This window comes from Cervus elaphus, chromosome 12 (genome assembly GCF_910594005.1).
Source record: "Cervus elaphus chromosome 12, mCerEla1.1, whole genome shotgun sequence".
Taxonomy (NCBI): Eukaryota; Metazoa; Chordata; class Mammalia; order Artiodactyla; family Cervidae; genus Cervus; species Cervus elaphus.
Window position 1 is genome coordinate 87560596 of NC_057826.1, and position 20016 is coordinate 87580611.

General features: G+C 42.2%; 1 protein-coding gene across 1 annotated transcript in view; it reads right to left on the minus strand.

Annotated features, from left to right (window-relative positions):
* HACD3 (3-hydroxyacyl-CoA dehydratase 3) overlaps window positions 1–19416 on the minus strand; it is a 30289-nt gene extending 10873 nt beyond the window's left edge. Inside the window, exons 1-6 of the mRNA XM_043919887.1 lie at window positions 19044–19416; window positions 12820–12862; window positions 9798–9871; window positions 8689–8853; window positions 7012–7063; window positions 4341–4451 (exon numbers count right to left, since the gene is read on the minus strand). Of these exons, the coding sequence (XP_043775822.1) occupies window positions 4341–4451; window positions 7012–7063; window positions 8689–8853; window positions 9798–9871; window positions 12820–12862; window positions 19044–19130 (532 nt within the window). The 5' untranslated portion in view covers window positions 19131–19416. The remainder of the gene's footprint in view (window positions 1–4340; window positions 4452–7011; window positions 7064–8688; window positions 8854–9797; window positions 9872–12819; window positions 12863–19043) is intronic.
* Window positions 19417–20016: the final 600 nt, after the last annotated feature.

Sequence of the window (20016 nt, forward strand, 5' to 3'; positions counted from 1 at the left end):
TAAGTCACTTCAGTCGTGTTGACTCTGTGCGACCCCAGAGACGGCACCCACCAGGTTTCCCCCGTCCCTGGGATTCTCCAGGCAAGAACACTGGAGTGGGTTGCCATTTCCTTCTCCAATGCATGAAAGTGAAAAGTGAAAGTGAAAGTGAAGTCGTGTCCAGTGCTTAGCAACTCCATGGACTGCAGCCTACCAGGCTCCTCCGACCAAGGGGATTTTCCAGGCAAGAGTACTGGAGTGGGTTGCCATTGCCTTCTCCACCTTAACATGAGTTTAGCTTATACATGTTTCTGTGAAAAAAACAAGTACATGTGTAGAATTTGCCATTCACCAACACCTTTTATTCAAAAAGAGATAACTGCAAAGGACAAACTATGACCCTGGGTACCAGGCCCAGGTCTTTACTATACTTCTAGGACTGATGAGGGAAGAATTACAAGAGCAGCTCCATTCCAAAAGGTGGTTAGGAAGGGACTCATCGAGCCAAAACAAATTACAGATCCAGGCAGCTAACTTTAAACACATGACCCAGATAATTTAGCAGCTTTTAGAGTGGATCACCTAATGGATAGCAGGCTTGCACAGAACATTCAGAACCAATACAACTATGACAGGTTAAATAAATTATTTATGAATTGGAAAGTCCCTATTCATTCTATGAAACTTGTGTTAAATCCATACTAGTAAGAGCTACAGATCTGAGGACAACTGTCCAAGATTTCCTTTACTTCTTTAAATAACGATCAGTGGACTTCTGGTTACACATGATTATAAGATGCTAGGCATTTAGGAAGTTTTTCACTAGCCTACTACTGTGCTTTGCAGAATTCCAAGGAAAAGACTGGAAAAACAATGTGCACTTCGTTCTAAAGATTCTGGAGCTAATTACAATTCACCTTTACAAACCTCAGATGGGAAAATTTAGGACTCAAGAATAAAACAGTCTACAGGACTTTTTCTCTTTTTAAATAGTTTTCTTATTTTCCATTATGCTCATATTTTCCCTCATATTTACTTTACAAAATAAAGAAAAAATTTAAATGATCCATTCAAGCCATTTAAAAATGGTGCCTCTTCTTCCAATCATTCCACATTTATTGGTTGTTTTTTTTTCTCCTTTTTATATTGGTGTGAACAAACTGGAAGAACAAGTTTGTCTGTTACTTCTTTAGCCTATCATAAGTATTTTTCCATATTATTACAACCTCTTTAAATACTTTACATTTGCTTCACAATATTCCACTGAGTGAACAATCTAAAGCAATCCTTCATTCATGGGCATTTACATAGTGTCTAATTTGTCACTAATATAAATAATGCCATAATGTTATTTTTTATAATTACTTTTTGGATATGAATAGTTAAGGTTCTTGATGTTGCTATTGTTGCTATTCAGTCGTTCAATCATGTCCGATTCTTTCCAACTGCATGGACTGCAGCACACCAGGCTTCCCCGTCCATCACTGTCTCCTAGAGCTTGCTCAAACTCATGTCTGTTGAGTTGGTGATGCCATCCAACCATTTCATCCTCTGGCATCCCCTTTTCCTCCTATCTTTAATCTTTCCCGCATCAGGGTCTTTTCAAATGAGTCAGTTCTTCACATCAGGTGGCCAAAGTATTGGAGTTTCAGTTTCAGCATCAGTCCTTCCAATGAATATTCAGGATTGATTTCCTTAGGATTGACTGGTTTGATCTCCTTGCAGTCCAAGGGACTCTCAAGAGTCTTCTCCAACACCACAGTTCAAAAGCATCAATTCTTCAGTGCTCAGACTTGCATCTTTTAATTTCATGGCTGCAGTCACCATCTGCAATGATTTCAGAGCCCAAGAAAGAAAAGTCTGTCACTGTTTCCATTGTTTCCCCATCTATTAGCCATGAAGTGATGGGACCAGATGCCATGATCTTAATTTTTTGAATGCTGAGTTTTAAGTGAGGCTTTTCACTCTCTTCTTTCACTTTCATTAAGAGGCTCTTAGTTCCTCTATTTTCTGCCATAAGGGTGGTGTCATCTGTGTATCTGAGATTACTGACATTTCTCCCAGTAATCTTGATTTCAGTTTGTGCTTCATCCAGCCCAGCATTTCACTTGATGTACTCTGCATATAAGTTGAACAAGCAGGGTGACAATACACAGCCTTGACATATTCCTTTCCCAGTTTGAAACCAGTCTGTTGTTCCATGTCCAGTTCTAACTGTTGCTTCTTGACCTGCACACAGATTTCTCAGGAGGAAGGTAACGTGGTCTGGTATTCCCATCTCTTTAAGAATTTTCCACAGTGTGTTGTGATCCACACAGCCAAAGGTTTTGGCAAAGTCAATGAAACAGAAGTAGATGCTTTTCTGGAACTCTCTTGCTTTTTCTATGAGCCCATAGATGTTGGCAATTTGATCTCTGGTTTCTCTGCTTTTTCTAAATCCAGCTTGAACACCTGGAAGTTCTCGATTCACGTACTGTTGAAGCCTACCTTGGAGAATTTTGAGCATTACTTTGCTATTGTGTGAGATGAGTGTAATTGTGCAGTAGTTTGAACATTCTTTGGCATTGCCTTTCTTTGGGGTTGGAATGCAAAACTGACCTTTTCCAGTCCTGTGACCATTGTTGAGTTTTCCAGATTTGGTGGCATATTGAGTGCAGCATTTTAACAGTATCATCTTTTACGGATTTGAAACAGCTCAGCTGGAATTCCATCACCCCCACTACAGCTTTGTTTGTAGTGATGCTTCTTAAGGCCCATTTGACTGCACACTCCAGGATTTCTGGATCTAGACGAGTGATCACACCATCATGGTTATCTGGGTCACTGAGGTTCTTGAGTACCTTGCAAAATGATTTTCCCAAAGAGTTGTACTTATGGACCCTCCCCAGTATCCACTGTTGTGTTTATTTTAGCATATGTTGCTTTCAATTAGGCGTCTTAGAACTTTGCAAAACTGATAAATAAAAAATAGTATCTTTCATTTCCTTCACATTACTGAGTTAAACATTTTGTTGTATGTTGATTAGTTTTATTTCCTCTTATGAACTGCCTGTTATGATCTTTATCTATTGGGTAGAGTTTTCACATTTTAAAATCAATTTTACAAGTTGTTTATATGTAAAAAAAAAAAAAGTTGCCAATATTTGTTGCAATTTTCCACCAACCCTCCATCCCCATTTTGCTCAACTCAATATGCTTTTAATCTTTAATGTTGTTTTGGATGGATATTTTTAGATATATAGAAATTTAGGCATTTTATGTGGTCAAATACATTGACCATTTTCTTTATGATTCCTTCTATTATTTTTAAAGTTAGAAAATCCTAACCTTCCACATGGGATTTTCATAAACATTTACTTATATCTTCTATTATGACTTAACTTTTTGATATATGACTCCTAAGTTTTTGGGGGGATTTTTTTTTTTCCTTTATATACAGTGTGAGAAGAGTTAAACAGATTATCTGCCTCGCAAACCAAGCCAGTTTTCCTTGGAAACATTATTAGATTTCCCATCTAATAGAAAAAAAAATGACTGGATAATATTTTCCTTTCCATTGATTCAAGATTCCTTTTTATCATATACATAATCTGGCCATATATTCTATATTACATAATGTAATACTGTAATAATAATATATAATGTAAGAGCTACTTCTGAGCTACTTAGTCTGCTCTGTTAATTAGTCTACCCTTATACTAACACCACACTATTTTAATAATATTTTTTCATGGCAGGTCGAGAAAATCCTCTCCCATTCCTGTCTCTTCCCTCAGATTTTACTATTTATGGTTCACAATAAAATTTCAGAACACTTTAGATCACATTCTCAAAAATGTTCTATTGTCATTTACTTTGGCCAGAATTCTGTTAAACATATAAACTAATTTAGCAAGAACTAATATCTTTATGATAGTCTTTTCATTCAGTTTCACAACAGTCCACTTAGTCTATTTAGGCTCCAAAGGAGTGAGATCCCTTTAGGACTTTGTGTAACTTTGACACTAGGAGTATCACATCAATTTAGGTAGTTATAAATGAATTATCAAGCAATGAATAAGTAAGGGATGTTAGTCCAAGATGTACCCCTAGCTAGCTGTGTGGATGTGGGCCATTTCTTTGACCATCTCCAAATCTGTTTCCTCACCTATTAAATGAACAGAACATCCAGTCAGCCTGTTTCACAAGGTCATGGGAAGTGAGAAATGTGAACACAAAGAAAAGTCTGAATATGGTGGGGGTGGATGGGGTTGGTGTGGCAGGCTGGTATTGTTAATACCAAAGGCAGAAAGTGTTACTTCTGGTGAATAGTGGGCCAAACTACTCAAAAAAGAAAGCAAGCTTTGAAACTGCGTACTTGCCTTTTCCCAAGATAAAGAATCTCACAGTCATGTTGACAAATATCCAGGAGAATCCCAAGAACTGCACTAGATTATACATGAACAGGTATCCTTTCTTCAAGCTTGTAAGAGCTGAAAAGCAAAGAAAGGCAGAAAGATGTTAAAGGCAGTAGTCACAGCAGGAGACAAGTGGTTTACCTGGATGACTCCATCCCTCTTTCCTATGTGGGTGCCCTAAGCTCCTCAACAAATACCTGGCCCAGATCTGCACCAACCAGCTCTTGGTCCCATAGAAAACAGATAAGGAAAATTATAAGGCACATTGTAGTCCAAGGTATATCTTCAGTGGTCTTTTCCCTTACAGTCTTGAAGGGTAAGTATACAGACTTAACAAATCCAAGAAGGAAAAGGAAAAACTATATCTGGCAAAGAATAACTGACTAGCTAAGGAGGCATTATAAGGAAAGGAAACAAAGCTATATTCAGTCCTTGCTCCTGTCATCTTAATATAACTTACAGTTTCTTCTTTTCTAGAATTTTTTTAGGGCACATAGGTCAAACTGCCTCAAAGAAATACAAACTGAATTTTAAAAAATCTAATATTTGATCATGTATCCATCCAAACAGACATTAAGTGAACACCTACAACATGCAAGACACTGTAAGTGGCATCACTGAGCTTCAAAGATGGTTAAGACATGATGCTCCTAACCCGAACCCTAACCCTAACCCTCAGAGAGTTTACAATCTAAAATCCATATGACAAGATTGAGAGTGACAGGTAATATCCTGTGAGAATTTCAAGGTGAGAAAATGACTTTAGGCTAGAGAGCAAGTCTGCAGGATGAGATGGTTACCTAATCAGGGCCTCGGAAGATGGAAAAATGAGGATATACCCAATGGCAGAAAACTGCAAGCCAAGAAGAAGGGAGGAGAATAAAGGTCATTAACTTTGCAGCCTAAGGGTTTGCAAAGACATAGCAAATAATGGAATTAAGGGAGGAGTAAGGAGCTTAGACAGAGTCACTGGTTGAGTCAAAGGAGTAGGGCAAAGGAAAGAATAATTAAGAAGAGCTTTGGAGTTCAGGTTTTGCTGCTACACATTTATTCCTACCTACATATTTTTATAGCCCCATATCAGTGTTTCTATAGAGATATCCAGCATAGACACTTGGTTGATGCTCAAATAATCACACTTAGTATGTCCAATCAAAAACAGCCTTATCCTAAGGGGTCAAAAAAGTCATATTTGCAGCAACATTTAACAAATTAAAATGTTTTTTCTTCAAAACTACAAAAATGTATTACATTTCCCCATTTAAAGAACTTTATCAGGAGACTTTATGAATTTAGATAAAACTGTTAAAGCTTTTTCTAAGATCATAAAATAATCCATACATAAGAATTTTTACACATTTCAGAAGTTTATCCCCCTAAAACACCAAAAAATTAAATTTCAAGGTGGCCTTTTTATGTCGTTATTCTTCATCTCCACTAATCCTCTCCCCTCTTCTGCTTTTCTAAAGCAGAAAATTCCTCTAAATTAGTGGTTATTCAAATTTTTTTTTAAAGCAACAAATTGTCTTTTCCATAAGAAGTGTTATCCAGGACGCTAATACATAAAGCACAAAAGCCAAGCTGCTCTAATTGAAGTGGACCCATCTGCTTGGCTTACCTCTCCATAGCATCTCTGGGAAACACGAGGGTACCATGGAACATAGCTTGAAAACAACTGCTCTAAAATTTCCCCTTCAGCCGTCTCCGACTCTTTGCAACCCCATGGAGCATACAGTCCATGGGATTCTCCAGGCCAGAATACTGGAGTGGGTAGCCTTTCCCTTCTCCAAGGGATCTTCCCAACCCAAGGGTCGAACCCAGGTCTCCCACATTGCAGGCGGATTCTTTACCAACTGAGCTATGAGGGAAGCTCTTTCCCGACTTATGGCATGCCAAATAAGTGCCACTAAAACTTGAAAAGTTTTTGATTTTGGACAATGAGGAACGCTTATTTATTCTGCTTTTCGGCATTAATTTTGTATAGACCTGCATGGTCCTCCAACTAAAACGGATAAGCTCTTCGAGCACAGGTGCTCTGATGGATTCGCTGGCTCCAAAGCTCAAAGGCCTAGGACAATGCTTTCCATAAAGAATGACTTTAAGATAGCTGCTGAATTTAATCTATGATACCCAGAAGACAACACGCTTACAGAGGTTCTTGCTTGGACAGACATAGAAACAGAACTGAATTTTTAAAGGTTAATGTACAGCAGGACTATGCAGAATACTTTCCATCTTTTTTAAGGCTGACAACCACAGCCCTCATGATCTCAGTTAGGAAAACAACACCAGCTTGGAAGAACTGTAGTCATGGACCTATGCAGTAATTTCTAGGTCTCTGCAGGACTTGCTGCCACCGAGCACCCTACTAGGCCAGTCCAGGAGGCTGAGGTTCTTCCATTCTGCTACACCAATCTTGGTGTACTCAGATGATGTCAGGTCCCCCAACAGCAGGGAAACATTAAAAGTAAATAACCCTTTTGATGTGGGTTTACACAGCTTAAGCGTTGGACATGAAGGACTTCTCATAAACTCATCCGCCCAATACGAGCTCTCCTGCCATGTCACACTCATCCATACTCCCAGCTCTGTCACAAGTTAACTGGTAACCACCATAGCAGCAGGGGCAACTTACTTTCAGGGGAGCCTTGGCTTTCGAGTCGGAGTTTATTTAAGCGTTCTTCTTCCTAGAATTTGGACAGAAGTTTTCCAAGAACACAAGTTAGACTACTGTATGGTACAGGGAACTATATTCAGTATCCTGTGATAAACCATAAGGGAAAAGAATATGGAAAAGGATGTGTATATATGTGTATACGTGAGTCACTCTGCCGTATAGCAATAATGTATTTAACATTTAATTTTAATTATACTTCAGTAAAAAAATAAACTGGAAAAAAAAAAAAAAAAACACAAGTTAAAACCCCCAGATGCTTGCAGAAGCCCATGAGAGAGAAATGATCTGACTCCTTCAAAGCCACCTCCTCCTCCAATTGTGTTCTCACTCCCTTGGGGAAAATGTCTGAACCCATGGTCCTAAAAAGCCTGATTCCTTACTGGGTAGCACTGGCACTACAGAATGACCATCCAGTGCTCACAGAATTAAACAATCAGCTGGCTTCCAAACTACAAAGTGGGCAGCCTTAAGATCTTAGAGCTGGTAAAGACATCTAGAAAATCTGTCATGGTTGTAGAAACAAAACAGAAATTTAAGACAGGAAATAGACTGCTATTTCATTTTTTAAGACTTTGATAATTTTCCAGAAGCTAAAATCAAATCTCCAACATTAGTGTGACTTTATATTAGAATAATATAGATATAGATGGACATATATGGAAATACTTATAGATACATGTATATACATGGGCTAGTATACACACATATATTTCCTTGTGCTGTCAGCTGAGAGAACCTAAAAGCAATACCTCAGTAGCAGTGAGCATACTTAGCACCCAGATCCCCTAGATCCTGGTTTCCACTATCATTCTGCAATAAAAAGAACAGGCGTGGGGATATACCAGATAAACCTGGGGCAGTTTACAGTGCCAAAAATTAAGGATGCATTTTAAAAAAAAAAGGCCCATGATGATGGAGCTGTGTCAGCCCTCTGACAAAAGCCAACTGCAAAGAGCTTCCAGTGGCCAAAGATAGAACAATCTGAGAAACAAGATATATAACATGGTATTGGATTATAGCCCAAACAATAAAACAAATCTGTACTGATATAAATAAATGACAATATCCATACTGATATAAATAAATGACAATAAATAAAGGATAAGAGGAAAATCTCCCATGCAGAAGAATTCCAAATAAAGCATACAGATACTCCACCCTAAGAATGGGAAGCATAACTCCTGGCTCCTTAAGTGTGGACTGTGCATAGTGACTTCCTTCCAAAGAAAACAGTAAAGGAAGGAGAGGAGTAACATTACAGTAGAGAAACCATACAGTGGAGAAACCTACCAAAACTACCCATATCCAGGGGATCAAGATTAACATCGACAGCTGTAGGTCACCTTGAGAGTATACAACCTTGATACGACATGATGAGAACGGCACTTTACCTCTGTGGGCTTCCTACCCAAAACCCATCACCCTAAGCTAATCACGAGAAAAACATCAAACAAAACCCAACTGAGGAACAGTCTACAAAATACATGACCAATACTTCTATAAAACCACGTCTCCAGGTCATTCAGGGAATTTAGATTTTTGTCCTTATTCTATCAGATCCTGATAGATATCTGAGGTGGCCCATATAACCTGGATTCCTCATGACTTCTGTCTAGATCCCAGATCCTTACTGACCTTGGCTCTGAGCTCCATTTCAGCATCAGACTCGTCCAGCCAACGATCAAAGTCAGGGGCCAAGAACAGTGGGCGCTTTTCCTGCTTGGTGAGTCTCTCCCACCACTGTCTCACCTTCTTCTGCACAGTGATGTTTACCTGCCTCTGGGTCAGTTTGTAAACCGGCTAGGAGAGAAAGCAAGAACGTGAGAACGCCCTTTCCCATCCCCCCTCCTTCCCTTGAAACCGCACAGGCCGCCGTGGCTGTAGAGAGAAGCTGCATGGTGCTTACTGCCGCTCCTCCTAAAAGCCACTCCTAAAAGCCCTGAGGCAAAGAGAACATCTAGACCAAGGGCTGGTATGAGGAAGAACTGCTAAGAACGGCAGTGTCTTGCTCTGGTTCCCTCCCCACCACCCTGCCTCCTGCTGAGGACACAGGAGGAAAGCCGCATAAGAAAGGCAGACAGCCGTGGTTATCTCAGTAGAAATTAGCATAAACACCCTATTCGAGCTACATCACGCCAGGCACCACATCCAACCACCTTCTCAAGGGCACCAACTGCCTTCTTCCCATGAAGATGAGTCAATTCAAATGGTCAGTGGTTTCCAGCACTTAGAAAGGCCTGCATCAAGGCCAGAACTGTAGTGTATCAGCTGCAGCTTTTTTACAAGCAGTCTTTCACTACAGAGCCTTCTCAACTAAGCTCAATTCTCAGGGGCTGTTCCAATTCCTTATTTCTCTGTATGGCCTCTCTCTTTGCCTCCAAAGCAAGTCCCAGACTGCTGACTATTAAGAAACCCTTAAACCACTGCTGACTATTAAGAAACTCACAGCTGGAAAGAAACTTAGAGATCCCCTTAACCCAATCCGTCATGTAACATATGAGAAAACTGAAATGCAAAGAAGTGAGGAGACTTCTTCACACCACTAATAATGACACAGCCCAGATTCAACTCAGGTTCTCCAATTTTCCTCTTACTCTGTGGCCAACACCTGGGCTCTGTTCCAAACAAAAGTATATTCTGCTTAGGTTTATCTTCTTCCCTGTAAGGCTTGCCCCCCACTTCACAAAACTATTAAGTATTTATTTCTTAAATTAGAAAGGGAAGTAAGGAAGGAAAGAACGTACCTCTGGCTTCACAAGGTCTAAGAACTCCACGTGAAATTCATAAACATTGTCTCCTTTGGCACCATGCCCCTGAGCTATAAAGAAACGTAGGTTGCTGTGAACTTGAGCAGAGCAATGCCATTCAAATGTGAGCTTCGTACACTTCTTTCAGAAGTATGCAAATATTAACAGGTCCTGCCAAGTGAGTGGGGGGGTTGTGAGCAGAGGTACTCAACAGCTAGATGAAAGCTAAATCCTGGACAAAAGTGTATCTCCTTATGACTTTCTGGTGATCAATTCCAGAATATTTACTTAATCTTCTAATGAGGCCTCAATGACGGCCAGTATAAATAACAGACAAGAAAAAAGAATACAGAAAGCAAAACCAAACATAACACATAGATATAAATTTAACTCTCACATTTACTTTGGCTCTGAATCCACAGCAGAGAAAAGTCAAGTAGGTGTATTCTCTTGACTGCAATTAAGCAAAGTTGCAGGGTACATGGACCCTCTCATGTACCGTCTCAAAGAAAATTCTAAATTTAACATCTTCTAACCAGAGACGGGAGATTTTCCAGGTGACACCAGTGATAATGAACCTGCCGGCCAGTGCAGGAAACATAAGACATGACTTTGATCTCTGGGTCAAGAAGATTCCCTGGAGGAGGACATGGCAACCCCCTCCAGTATTCTTGCCTGGGGAATCCCATGCACAGAGGAGCCTGGGGGCTACAGTCCATGGGGTCGCAAAGAGACGGACAGGACTGAAGCAACTCGCACACACAACCAGGGATAGACAATGGACCAGCTGACTGCTCCTTTAGCACATTCCAAATGGGATAAAAAAGAGAAATAACATTTTCTCAGCTCATTCCCGAGAGGACAAAAGGAACTAGGAGGACAGTCCTCAGGTTGACCATCATGCCATTCCTGGGCCTTGACATGGCATTTCCCCCCAAAGGAAGCAGTTGCCATGCCTAAAAGCCAGTGACTGTGGGATGTCCCTGCCCTCTAACTCTTGGGATTATCTTTCCTCATCTGATCATGTGTGGTAAGACTTGCCTATTATGTGCTACAGGTAGCTATTCTCTAAGACCATAAATTTCTTAAGGTAGGACAGTCTAGAAAGCTCCACATGGCAACATACACGTTTATCATTTTAATTTCCTTTCAAATGCTGAGCTCCCTCCAAAATCTAAGCCATTACCACCATGGCTCTCACTTGGAAAAGTAGACTGAAAAGCCAGGCTGTGCTTTCATGTAAGTATATTAAGGTAGATGGAGTCTCATATAAGGCAGAAACTCTTCAGTCTCCCACAACCCTAGTCACTTACTAATGACATTCCAAGGAACCAGAATAGAGAGACAGCAGGGAGAATCCCACTCCACTGGGCACCAATGAATCCAGACCTACCCTCTCAGGCTCAGCAGGAAATTTGCTGATGAACTAAGAAGGAAATGGGGGTGAATTCACAGAATCAAAGACTCTCAAGAGTTGGAAAGGCTTAAGATATTGTCTAAAGTACAGTGTTTACGCCAGTCAGGATGGCTGCTATCCAAAAGTCTACAAGCAATAAATGCTGGAGAGGGTGTGGAGAAAAGGGAACTCTCTTACACTGTTGGTGGGAATGCAAACTAGCATAGCCACTATGGAGAACAGTGTGGAGATTCCTTAAAAAACTGGAAATAGAACGGCCATATGACCCAGCAATCCCACTCCTGGGCATACACACCGAGGAAACCAGAGCTGAAAGAGACATGTGCACCCCAATGTTCATTGCAGCACTGTTTATAACAGCCAGGACATGGAAGCAACCTAGATGCCCATCAGCAGACGAATGGATAAGAAAGCTATGGTACATAAACACAATGGAATATTACTCAGCCATTAAAAAGAATACATTTGAATCAGTTCTAATGAGATGGATGAAACTGGAGCCCATTATACAGAGTGAAGTAAGCCAGAAAGATAAACACCAGTACAGTATACTAATGCATATATATGGAATTTAGAAGGATGGTAACGATAACGCAAAATGGAAAAAGAAACACAGATGTACAGAACAGACTTTGGGACTCTATGGGAGAAGGCGAGGGTGGGATGATCTGAGAGAACAGCATCAACACATATATATTATCTAGGGTGAAACAGATCACCAGCCCAGGTTGGATGCATGAGACAAGTGCTCAGGGCTGGTGCACTGGGAAGACCCAGAGGGATGGGATGGAGAGGGAGGCGGGAGGGGGGATCGGGATGGGGAACATGTGTAAATCCATGGCTGATTCATGTCAATGTATGGCAAAAACCAGTACAATATTGTAAAGTAATTAGCCTCCAACTAATAAAAATAAATGAAAAAAATTTAAAAAATAATAATAAAGTACAGTGTTTATTAAACTGGTCTGTCAGTGTAACATCAGGGAGCCACAAAGTCTCATTAAGAAAATTTCTATTTTTTGGTTTTGTTCTAATATTTTTAAAAAGAAGCATATTAGGAGTCATCTAGATGGCTACCTTATAATCAAGTAACACTTACTATATGGCTTCAGGGGCTGTTTGCCCCTCCGTTCACAAGTGTAATGGCATCAAATATCACCTACGGTGACCATATTTAACTCTACATGTTTCTCAATCTAGGGTCTGTGGCCCTAGAGGATCCTGTAGACATATGTTCAGGTGTCCTTGGATCTTCAAGTTTAAGAAACACAGATTATAACCCAATATTCTAATTTTATAGGCCCACAGAAATCAATAAGTTGTCCAAAGTAGTAGCAGAATTTTAAGCTAAAAGATAAATCTCCTGATTTCTAACCTCAGATACCATTTTGCTATAGCTACTGCCTTTCCCAGGGGAAAGTGGGAAATTAAACAAATTATTGAGCTCTCTGATCATATACCTCAAAACAACATAATTTACCCCACGAATATGAGAAAGGTAAACATCGACAGTGAATAAAATAAACAGATAAAAATAAAAAGCAACCATCACAATGTCTCCTTAACTGTTAGAGGCCTGGGAACCTCTGCCCAGATACTGACCTTTGAAATGTAGCACGTTTTCAGTGATGCTGATGGCAGGATTCTGTGGAAAGAGACCAAGAAAGCAAGAAGGACATTTCAATGAAGAGAAAAATCAAATTAAAACCAGTGGCTTACTTCCCTCCCTACATCCTTCCACCTTGGGGGACTCCACCTTCCTGCCCTGTGCTTCCTCCAGAGAATATATTCGGTCATTTCCTCCCATCTCAGTGGAGGGTTTCTCTGTATCTATCTGTAGGCATGTGAGACTGCAGACTCCCGCAAGAAGGACCCGCCACTGCTCTGCTGCGCCGAGCAATCATATACTGAATCGGTCCATCCTACCCATGGTCAGTGGAACACGGGGCCATGTGAGATGCCATGGGCGAACACACAGATCTCTAAGACTCAGTCCCTGAGCTGTGGAGGCAGGGAATCTAGTAGAACAGATGAGTCATATCCTGGAGAAGAAACAATATAGCATCAAGTAACATATGCTCAAGACCAAAGGAGTAGTAAAAACAGTTAAGTTTTTACGGGCATTTAAGAAGAGAGTGAGTACAACAGGAACAGAACGGTTGGGGACAGCCTTACCAGGAGTGACACCCATACGGCATCATGAAAAACAAATTAATTCCTGTATGTTAAGTGAAGGGCTGCAGATTACAGGCAGTTGAATGAAAATGAAAATGTGCGGTCCCTCAGTCTTAGGCTCCACGCTCTCTTAACCTCTATCCAAACCAAGACTAGAAGAGATGGAAATTCTCCAAATTGTTCATTTATTCCCAGAAGTTGCTATGTGCCTTTTAGCAACTTAACTCTTACCGCTCCCCCCCAGGGGGTGAGAAACAGTTTGCTTCCTAACTCCCAGATCAAAATTAACAGGCAAGAAGCAGCATGTTTCCAGTGCCATAACTAGTTCATTTACTCTTCTTTTGTAGGCTCTGCTCTCTGCGGTCCATCTTGCATTAAAGAAAAACAAACGAGACAGAGGGAAGGTAAAGGGGACGTTTATTCTAATAGTGGGAGCCTAAATGCTTCATTCATAGCCAAGTGTTAGGAAAAGGGGGAGCATGAAGGCTGGGTTAGGGAGCTTTTAAGCCAAGAACCTCCCCAGTGAGAATATAGACTTGAGGCTGAGAAGCTCACCCACAGGGGCTAATAATCCAGGTGATCTCTGTGCCAGGGAGAGGGAATTAAGGAACTTCATCCAAAAAGTTATACTTTCAGGGGCATGGCTCCTCTATAAGGGAAACAGGGTTTTAGAGTGAGTATTACCATGAAAGCTTGGGTTCTGGGATGTCTTAGTGGTACATTTCCTGTCTAGGTCACTGCTTTCCCTACTCTGTGTTCCCCATATCCTAATTCACTTCGAAGGGAGAAAAGGAGTTTGTGGGGGGCTGTTTATTCTCCTCAGACATAAGATGTGTGCTGCCAAGGTTTAAGCTCTAGCCACAGCACAAGGCCTGCAGTTCATTAAGCATTCTGAGTCAGGTTTTAGATGCTAACTCCTTCCCTGGTAGCTCAGTCAGTAAAGAAACTGCCTGCAGAACAGGAGACCAGGGTTCAATCCTTGAGTCAGGAAGAACCCCTGGAGAAAGAAATGGCAACCTACTCCAGTATTCCTGCTTGGAGAACCCCATCAACAGAGGAACCTGGTGGGCTACAGTCCATGGGGTCGCAAGAGTCGGACACAACTTAGCAACTAAACCACCATCAACTCCTACCCAGCAGTACTCTGGGCATGTCAGGTTCAGCTTCTCCAAAGGTGTGGGTAATTAAGGAAGATATTTCAATTTAAAAAAATTTTTTTGCCAGAAACAAGCTCAAAACTGGGAAGGGAGAGACATGGAAGCAATAAAAAAAAAATAAACATCTATGTCTATAAATGAGATTGGCCTATAATTTCCCTTTCTTATAACTGCATCATCAAATGAATTGGAGAATGTTCTCTCTTTCTCTTTTCTGGAAATGCAAGTATAAGTCTGCTGCGGTTGCCACCTGCAAGATGCCCCCCCATGATCTTCACCCCCTGGTATTTACACTCTTGTGTAATCACCTTCCAAATGACATCAGGAATCTGTGTAACCAATAGAACACAGTGGAAATGAACGATGTGACTTCTCATGCTAGGTCATAAAAGGCACTCCAGCTTCCTTCTGAGCTCGCTCTGGGAAAACTCAAGACACCACGGCATGAGGACACTCAAGAAGTCCCATGTATCCTCTGTGGGGGATTAACTCATGGATACCCACTTGCCAATAAGGTAAGTGACACATCCTTGAAGAGTCTACTTCAGGTCATCATACGTTGTCAACCACAAATGACGTCTGAACAACCACATGAGAGATCCCAAGCTACAACACCCAAGTGAGTCTTTACTGAAGGACTCAGAAATGGAGAGATTGACTTTTGTGTATGGCATAAGACAAGATCTTATTTTATCTTTTTGCCACTTGGATTACCAACTGTCCCAACACGATCTCCTGAATGGTTCACCCTTTCCTCCATTAAGGGTGAAGCCACCCTTAATTTGTAAAGCCACCACTGTTGTTCAATAAGTTTTCACATATGGATAAGTCTATTCTGTTCTATTGCTCTTTGTGTTTCTCATCTAAGGTTTAGTATCACAATAATAATGTTTTACACTTGAGTAGCACACTAGAATTCACAAAGCACTTTCAAATCTATTATCCAATTCAAGCCTCAAAACAATCTTGTGAATTAGGTGTTATTATTCACATTTATTTGTATGAAGAGACTGAGGCTCAGAAAGGTTAAGTGAATAATCCATGGGCACCAGATATTAAGTGGAAGAGTAAGGAACCAACTCTTTCCACCAGACTCTCTATTAAGTACGAACAGTATCTTTCAAACAGCTCCCAAACAAAGCTAAACACATAGCCCTCATAAAACGGAAATGAACAAAAACCTCGAAAAATGAACAAATGCTTTAACAACTATGGTTGTTGGCACAAATCTGTCCTTCATGCTTATCCTGTAAACCAACTTTATTCTGAAAGTAACCGTGCCTTAGCCCCAGTGGACTCTCACTGCTGTCTTTGCTACTGCTCAGCTCAAACACAGAAACAGCTGCTGACGAAGTCTTTTTCTTCTCACCTCAGTGGTGGTTTCTCATCAGGCACTAACTCTACAGCTCCAAAGACGGAGGAGAGATGTGAAAACCTGATAGTTCTCTGTGTCTCGGAAAGGGAGCATGTCTGATGCCCCCAAATTGGAATTCAACACTGAAACTCACTAACACATAAGCTACAGAAAGCAGGGGGCGATAGAGAACTGTCCGACAACCCAGAACCCAGCTTAATGTGAGACAGAAGCAGGTACTCCACAAATGGACTTCATTAAGCAAATAAATGAAACGCTTCATCCCAAGTCAGAATCAGTGGTTCCACAGGCCATGCATGGAGCAATTAATTGGGAAGTTTTTAAAAAGGAGCAGCCCCTGACATTCAAAAGCTGGCCTGGCATTCACAGCTAGGACACGTTACTCTGCTGTTATACACAAACAGAATACCTTGATAAAATGAGATAAAGCCACTGCATAATTCTGTGCAAACACAGACAAAAACACGGCCACACTGCCACCCACAAAACATCAGTCACCCTGCCTCTCGGCCAAAATAAGTGACTGCCACTTCTCTACCAATTAGTTTTATTCTTGTTCTAGTCTCTCTTCCCTACATATGATTTATTCAGATACTCAACCATAGCATTGCTCCTGTTTTCTGACAGCATCTAATCTAAAGTGATTCCTCGCTTCCTTAGTCTATCCCTCAGTCACCAAAGTCCAAATCCTATAATCAGTTCTAACATTCTAATGAGCTAGCCAACAGGGTATGCTCTCCCTTGCTGGTATTAGCAGTAAACACAACTTGTTTAACTAGAGGTGTGTTCCTGGCAGCCTCTGGTTATAGGGTGTTGACTCCTACAACAAATCAGATGATCTCAAAGTCTATGTCGTCCTCTTTCCAGAAAGCTCTCCCAGTTTCAGTCTGACAAGAATACTTCATCTTACTTCTGTAAAGTGAAAGTGAAAGAGAAGTCCCTCAGTCAGGTCGGACTCTTTGCAACCCCATGGACCGTAGCCTACCAGGCTCCTTCGCCCATGGGATTTTCCAGGCAAGAGCATGGAGTGGGCTGCCATTGCCTTCTCCAGGGGATCTTCCCAACCCAGGGATCGAACCCAGATTTCCTGCATTGCAGACAGACGCTTTACCATCTGAACCATCAGCGAAGCGATAAAACAATTAATAAAAGCCACCAGGGAATTAACAAAAGAGATGTAACAAATTCCTTTAACACCAGGGACCTGATTTAATACTCAACCCCAAATCTATAAATAAACATACTCATGCACAGAACTTTTTGTTTGTATATAATATCCTTCCTCTTAGATAGCACACCCTTGGAAAGCTGAGTCTGTCTGACTCATCTTTGTAAATCTGTAGTATTTCACACATGGTAGGGGATTTCTTTTATGAATGATATGGACATGTTACTTTAAAATTAATGGTAGCGCCAATGGATGCCTCAGAATTACAGACAAGAAATCTAAGGGGAAAAAAAAACTAAACTGGGGACAAAATATTAATTTTTTTCCCTAAAAATAAAAAAGGATTTCTCTTTCCAAAAGCAAATCCCATTTTTTCCCTCCACCTTTACATTTCTTTAACTACAAGATATTCCAAATGCATATGTTCACATTTGAAAATATACCAAATACAATTAACACATGTGTTCATGTTTCTTAACTAAGAGGGTTAGAACTTTCAGGAAAAATTTAAGTGTGATGCTTTCATTTGCCCAACAAATTTACATTTTTTCCCCCACCAAAACCACCCTACCTCCCCTAAAAACAGCTTTTCTGTTTGTGTTTCAGAAGTATGCCATGATATCACATCCTTATTACAACTAGAGAGGGTCTCTGAGTTTAAGGTCTACAAAATGCTTAACTCAATATCTAAGAGACATTGCCACGACACAACGTCCATACTTTTCTTATTGATTACTGTTAGAATTCTCTCTAGAAAGAGACTTTGATCCCCATATACAAAGATTTTGCTTTTTTCCTTTTTTATTAAAACACCCTGAAGCAGAGTAGAGGAACACTGCATAGAACATTTATTCATCCTCTGAGGTAGAAGTATAATTCAGCCTGGTTTAACGTATTAAACGACACAGCATGCAGTGTCTCAGCCTAAAGCATTCTGGCCAGTACTATCTTTCAATAGGAAAACAGGTTTATATTCCAGAAGCAAAGATCGAATTCAACAAACTCAAGTCTACAATCAAAGATCACTTATACCTTGCAAGACAATATGCCAGATGGGCTGACAGAACTGAATATAAACGCCTGACTCAGAGGCAGAGAGTTAAGCCGGAGTGAAGGAGGTTATAAAGTGCCATGGATGTCAAGGAGAGCAGGGAGTAAGAACGACTGTAGAAGGAACATTCCAGACTAAAACTTCAGCTCCTCAACGATGGGAATCCCAGATGGTTTTGACAGAGACAAGAGGGGTGCACAGGTCCTGAGATGGCCACCATTTAGGAAGCCTCAGCTTGTTCACATGGAAGTCAATGAGATCAAGCATAAATGCTCAATGTGAGTTAAGATAATTTTCAAGTTCTGTATGCAACTCAGCAAATGTGAGCCCAGTTTTCAGAAGCGGGGGGAAGCACTCCTTCGGGGTCTTCTGGACTTTAAAATGAACAAGAATGATTTCCATCACTGAATGGCTGGGAGGTGGGTGTGCCCCCCTCCCCCCGCCCGAGGCAGCGGCGGGCCTCTAGAAGGTCCGAGGGGACCGCTGGACCTCTAAGACCAGCGCTGGTCATCCAGCCGCGGCCAGGCAAGCCGCTGTCACGCTGCATCTCCGACCCAACGAGCTCATCCCACGCCTCGAGGGGCCTCGGCAAACCCGAATCCAGACAACCAGGCCTCCAGGGCCAGGCTCGGGTTCCACCAGGCCGCAAACTGCGAACAAAGAGGCTGCCGGGGCAGCCTCTGTTGCGCGGGGCTCACGCAGCACCCAAGGAACCTGAGGCTTCAGGGGGTCGCGACCGGGGTCTGCCCTGATGAGGGCCAGCCCGTGCTCTGGCCTGGCCGCCCAGAGCGCACCGCGTCCTGGATCCCGTTGACGCGCTGCTGGCTCTCCGGACAAAGAGGGGTCCCAGCGGGTCCCCAGAGCCGAGACCCGGCGCACGTCCCGCCGCCCGGCCTTTACCTGCACATCACTCAGCTCCACGCGCAGATACAGCTCGCGGTGCCGCTGAGCCCAATAGACGTGAGGCGTCAGCACCTGATTCTCCATGACCACACTGCCTCGCCGCGCCTCGCCGCGCCTCGCTGTCTCAGGTAGTGCGCGGCTGGAGCTGGTCAGACGAAGGCCGCAAAGCCCCGCGCTCCGAAGTGCCGGCAGTCCGCAGCCTCCGGACGACCCACGCTCGCGGGCCGCGCCTGCGCAGTGGTGAGCGAGGGGCCGCGGCGCCGCTCCCGGCCTCGCGGCGAGCCGGGCGGCGGGGGCCGGGGGCGGGGGCGGGGGCGGGGCGGGCGGCGGGCCGCAGGAGCGTGTGGCCCCGCCGCTCGCTGCGAACGCCTCGGGAGTTGGCTGGTGCGTTGTCGTTCCCTCTTACCTGCAGGAGGACGGTTAAAAAATAAGCGTAAAAACTGAAAAACACTGGAGACTCATGAACCGATCAGCATAGAGAAAGGACTTGGGATTGGTGTATCTGAAAGGTTCCTCCCATTTGTCACTCATTAATTCAACATTTGTTGACCGTCTGCTCTGTGCCTGGGCTGCAAAGATAAAACTCCGAAGCTTCAGGAGTAAGTCACAGAACCTGATGTCTTGAAACTCTCAGTCTATTAAAAGCCGCAAGTAATTATAGACATAATAAGTATGATGATGGTTATAAGGGAAACGGTGGGAAAGCGAGGAAGAGGACGGAAGAGTGTTCTAAGAGGAGAGTAGGCGTAAAGGCCAAAGATTTCCAACGCTATCCCATAGAACTTTGTACGATGATGGAAATATTCCATTCTGCGCTGTCCATAACGGTAGCCACTGCCACATGGGCTTTTGACTACTCGAAATGTGGCTAAAGAGACTGAGAAACTGAATTTTTAATTTCCTTTACTTCTAATTGATTTAAATAGTCGCAAATTAATGGCTATTCTATGGGACAGCGAATGAGACTTGT